The following is a 5,463-nucleotide window of genomic DNA, read 5'->3' as shown; positions in this document are numbered from 1 at the left end:
ATTAATAATATGAATGATTCATTGAAGTTTTCAGATTAATCAAGATACCGGAATTATCTTAGAGGTAACAATCGCAATGAAAATTATTTTTGGAATAGAAAAATTTACTTTCTATGCAGGAAGTTTTCAACCGGAGAAAGGTCCTCATTTCCGTTATAATCATACCAATTTATGTAACAAACTGTCTGTAAAATTTCTTGGATGAGATTTCAGATTTGCAAAAGTAAATAAATCTAATAGAATAAAGCAACTCATCTTCTATAATTGACTTTTTCTTGTACAAAATGGTAAATGAATAACGACATAAAGTAAAATTTCCTCACCGGCATTTTCAAAGCATGATTATGATGAAAATAAATACATAAATACGTATAAAATAAGTATGAATAAGTATAAATCATAAGTATATAAATTCTTCTCCTTGAAAAATCTTTATTTTACGACACAGATAAAAAACCGTATTTTCTTTTCAAAGTTTTTATTTAGCCTTTGTATCTATTTATATGGGGTCACGAAAAAAATAAAACGCACCTGTAAATAGATTCTTTAATTTTTACTGTTTTTGTTTTCAAACGTTAGAACTCGTAAAATTAAAGATGTATAATAAAAATCTTGGATGTGTGAATCTCCTGGAAGGGAAGTCCTTTTTTCATAGGCGGTGTCTACTCGTACCGAAAAATTCTGGCTATTCATACTGAAATTTTAGTACAAATAGCCCTTTTTCTAGGTCACGCTGAAAAAAACCGGGTATTCGTATCGAAAATTTGGTAGGTCTTTTCTCGTAGTGCAATTTAAATGTCACCTTTTTTTATTTAATTAAAAATGAATATACTTTTTTGCAACAATTAGATTAAAAATAATAGAATTACTTAAAGTTTTATTATCATTCAATAATTACAAGTTGTATAACTGCTTCGATTTGTACATGTGTTTTTCATCGATTATTCGCGAGAAAATCCAGAATTAAAGTTTTTACAGAAAGGGGCACGACTCTGTAAAATTTTTAAATAATTAACACTTACATACGATTATTAAACGAAGATCATTTTTTCAGTGCTTGTCTGCACACCCAATTTTATCCATGTTGTTACACATCTGGGGTACCCAGCTACTTACCTCCCTTTTTAAAATTTTAAATTAATTTTGCAATTTGAAATCGTTTCGTTGTCGTTAATTACTTTCTAAGTAACGAGATAATTCTAAGAGAATGTGGTGCAGAAGAGAAGCTAGTAGACACATCGGAAAGAAATCGGTTAAGATGGCTCGGGCATGTTGAGAGAATGCCAAATGAACGACTAACAATCCAATTGTATAAATGTAAAGTAAATGGCAGCGTGCCCAGAGGTAGACCGCTTAAAGAATGGTTAGAATGTGTGAAGGAGACCCTAGTTAGAAGAGACATAAGAAGTCACAGAAACATGAGAGCCTGCATGAAAAAATGCATGGACATAAAAGAAGCTAGAGAAGTATGCCAGGACAGGAAAGTATGTTGGCAAATAGTTAATAAAAAGAGTGTCAGTAGAGTGAATGACGCCTGAAACAAAAGACCTTGGCCACTAATGGACCCAAGTGAGGAACCTGACATAACGACTTTGTGAGGATCTTCACTTGGGGTGATTGCTAGAGAGATTGATCAGCAACCTGGATTGGAGCAGTGTTGCGGAACGAACGTGTTATTTACATAAATCACACGAGAATTCTGGATCAATCTGAATATTCTCTATCCCTTCCACACATTACTCCTTTCCCCACCGAGTGAGTCACGCCTACATGTGATACATAGAACATTGTCGATTTTACCAGTTTTAGGTTCCCCCGGCTTTTTTTCTAGAATAATAAATATTTGTCTTAAAAATTTGGGAAATAATAGCGAACATGCTAACGGACGTCACCACACATTTTGTTTGTAGGTTAATTAAAAAAAGTTTTAATTTAGCAAAATGTGATTAATTTGCATAGCGCTTAGGAAATAGTATCGATTTTTTCAGTGTTAGATTCCCCCGGCTTTATTCCTAGGATAAGAATTATTTTGCCTTCATAATCTGGGAAATGATAGCGAACATGCTAACAGACGTTCCCACACACTTTTTTTGTGTTTTTTTATCAAAAAATTTTTGATATTGCTAACAACGTGCGTGTATATTTCGAGGTTATGTGTGTTACAATGCATCCGAGCGTTACTTCCAAACTACACAATATTTTTGGCCAAAAAATTTGGACTTACAAATAAACTAGTAACTAATCTCCCGGAACTAACCTTGTTTGCAGGCAATCAAAAAAGTTTATTTTATAAATAATTTCCATATTATTGGAAAGGCAGAGATGAAAAACGACGTAACCTCAAAATAATGCATATGCATAAAATTTTTATTTAGCACAATAAATCTTTTATTATTATCCCTCAAAAAAGAGTCCGGGGACGTCCCTTATGATATTTTATAGCATCTCCAAATTCAGTTTTTAAAAACTTTCATTTTTGTGGAAAATAAGCCGGGGAAACTGTATCACATGCCCTTAACGGTGTATATACTTTATACCGTCGTTTTATTTGACAAAACACCTACAAAATAGCGGACATCGCGAACAGAACAGTTACGCTGCAACCCAACGCACAGTATTGTATGTCGAGTTGCCTCACACAGAATGTAAGAAAAATGAATTAATAATTAATTAAGTTATTATTAATTATATTATTAATAAGCACATTTCAAGCAAATGAATCAAATAACTGTATGAGAAATTAAGAATCCACTTTAAATTGAATTTTTATATGGTGGGTAACAGGGTACCCTGTAGAATTCTAGATGTGTCCGCGACGTATGCAAAATTTGAAGTAAATTATTTTTGCAAGAAAAATTCCGAAATAAGTTCTGAATATACGATTTACTTAGAATTAAGCTAAATAACGATGATTCAAAAGCCCCAAGCAAAAATTTAATTTTTAATGCACTTTAGTGGCTGCCCGGGTGTGCACACTTTAGTTAAACAACAAATGCTTTACTATATTGAAAAATGTTAAGGCATAAGGTAAGTGTGCCAGTTATCGGCAAGTCAGAAATCTGGCTGCCTCAGTTGTCGGCACTTCGACGTGTGAGTGATCGGCAATAGCGTTTAAGAAAAAATATTTTTGCTGAAAACGAAGAACACAACAGCTTATTATATGTAAAATACTGCCCATCTGCCGACAACCTATGCATTGACGAAGACTGGCACATTTACCTTAAAATTACTAAAATAAATCATTTATAAAAAGTTAAATGCACACCTGTTTATCGAGTCTAAAAAGAGAAGGCATCTGGGAATGGAATATTCGCTATAATTTCTTCGAATCGCTTTGATTATTTCGTGTGCTGCATATGTTGGAGGAACAGCACCAAAAAGATAGGGAAATCTAAATTTCATAATGAATGAATTTACATTAGATATTTATATTAAATGAAGGAAGTTTTAAATATTGTATGACAATCATTCTTTCACCTATATTTAGGATCCTTAGCTAAACCAGTGTCGACATAAAAAGGATAAATGGTAGTAAAGTAAATTTTAGGTTTTTTTCGATCCATTTTTATCTCCTCTTTAAGTCCATCCATCAATCCTTTTAGGAATTTATTAGGTTTTAATTTGTTTTTAACTAAATTATTATAAAATGTAAAATAATTGTCAAGTACCTCTAACCGCAAATTTGGAGGCGCAATAAGGAACTTTATTTGTAACACCATAAAGTCCACACATGCTACAAATTGAAACAATGTGACCTTTTCCATTTTGCAACATGCTTGGTAGACACGACTCAATTGTCTGCGTTAAAAAAGATTTTTTAATAAATTATTTAAAGAATAAACTACTACATAGAGCATGATTACATTTTTTAAAGTTTGCTGTATATTAATTTTTAAATTGACCATTTTTTTAGACCCTAATAATTAGATAATGATAATAATAATAATAATGTCGGTGATAAAAGTCTTCCTAAGCTCACTGGAAAATGTTGCATGAGATTTCTAAAGATCTCATGGATTTTATAGATTATAAATATATTTTCATAAGTTTTATAGAGATTGCATGACCCTCACGAAAAAATACTATCGAAAAATTAGTATCACAGACAGAAAAGTTATACATAATATTTCCTACTTTGCACAACTTTTCCGCATAAGATAGGCTTATAATGAGTTTACTATCATTTCTTCTCAATTATAGGAAGTTCATTATAGAAAATTATTCTATAGAAAATGATTACAGTATAATCATCATTGGAGGAAATAATAAAAAAATATTAAAATAATTAATGTAAAATGTACAGAAACTACAAAGGAATGATTTATTTAAAACCCGCATAATGTTGTACAGAAGTACACAAAAATAGCGATTTAAAAAAAATAAAGCTTACACAGAAAAAATTATGAGTTTCCTTATCTTTAAAATCGCTTTTAATTTCACTGAATCCGTAAATACACTTGAAGATCTCTTTAACTCTTAAACGGCCAAAACGCCACTACCGACACACTGCTTTTCAACGGCCAATACTAAGACTATTCGACACTAGAAAAAATTCAGCCACATATATTTTTATTGCTTAAGATCTCCTCTTTCCGACGGTGCCAATGAAATTCCTCAAAAAAATTATTTATTATCCCAAAATGCAGTTTAAACAAAAAAAACGTGATTTTTCGTGCCTATTTTTTTTTGTGAACCATTTTCCAAAGCTTTTCGAGTCTGTAATTAACCTGGAATCTCACTAACCGGTGGAATAAATGTCTAAACTTTGAGAATCCATGGTTCAAAGATCGATTTTTCGGCTGATTACAAGAATTTTTTATTCTTGACAAATTTTCCGAATAGCGCATAGTTTTTCAAATAAAAAATTTCCAACGACTCCGTAACCTTTAATGCACTCTGACATCAAACCACACCTTCACCGCATTGTCATCCAAAGCGTAAAGCCTCAAAAATTGTAACAAACTCCAAATCGGAATGGGATTCCGATGAAAATGATGAACGTCTCATCATACCTAATCCAGATTACTCTGGCTCTGATGGAGATGATTCATCAGATGACGAGAATTCGGGATCGGAATTTCCCAGGCCGAATGCATCATATAGATCTGTTTTCCATAACTACACAGCATCTCAAAAACAATTGGAACCAAATCACGTTTTTTCATGGAGTAACGAACAAAAAGTTTGCTCTGGAAATTTCTGTAAAGAAATCAGCAGGAAATATTTTTCGCGATCAAAACTAGGTGATTTCGAAACTCACAGATACGAATCACGAATAAGAGCATAATAATGAACAATGTCGCCAGAGGACTACTAGATTTTGCATTGATTGCAACATGTATTGCTGCTTACATTGTTTCTAAAATTACATTCTGAAACAGCAGGATCAAAATGATTTCAACGGATTGAAATCTGAAATGAAAAAAATTCTCCATAAAAAAAAATTAAAAAATGTAAAAAAAA

General features: G+C 32.0%; 1 protein-coding gene across 2 annotated transcripts in view; it reads right to left on the bottom strand.

Annotated features, from left to right (window-relative positions):
• Positions 1-903: 903 nt before the first annotated feature.
• Positions 904-5,463, bottom strand: part of LOC117182588 (epidermal retinol dehydrogenase 2-like) — a 25,561-nt gene continuing 21,001 nt past the window's right edge. Inside the window, exons 5-8 of one of the 2 annotated variants that reach the window (XM_033375681.1) lie at positions 3,669-3,798; positions 3,478-3,595; positions 3,266-3,391; positions 904-992 (exon numbers count right to left, since the gene is read on the bottom strand). In XM_033375681.1, coding sequence (XP_033231572.1) covers positions 935-992; positions 3,266-3,391; positions 3,478-3,595; positions 3,669-3,798 — 432 coding nt within the window. In that variant the 3' untranslated portion in view covers positions 904-934. The remainder of the gene's footprint in view (positions 993-3,265; positions 3,392-3,477; positions 3,596-3,668; positions 3,799-5,463) is intronic. The other variant, XM_033375679.1, reaches the window with a different exon arrangement.

This window comes from Belonocnema kinseyi, chromosome 2 (genome assembly GCF_010883055.1).
Source record: "Belonocnema kinseyi isolate 2016_QV_RU_SX_M_011 chromosome 2, B_treatae_v1, whole genome shotgun sequence".
Classification (NCBI taxonomy): domain Eukaryota; kingdom Metazoa; phylum Arthropoda; class Insecta; order Hymenoptera; family Cynipidae; genus Belonocnema; species Belonocnema kinseyi.
Note: the sequence above shows the minus strand (reverse complement) of the source record. Positions and strands in the feature narration are given on the sequence as shown.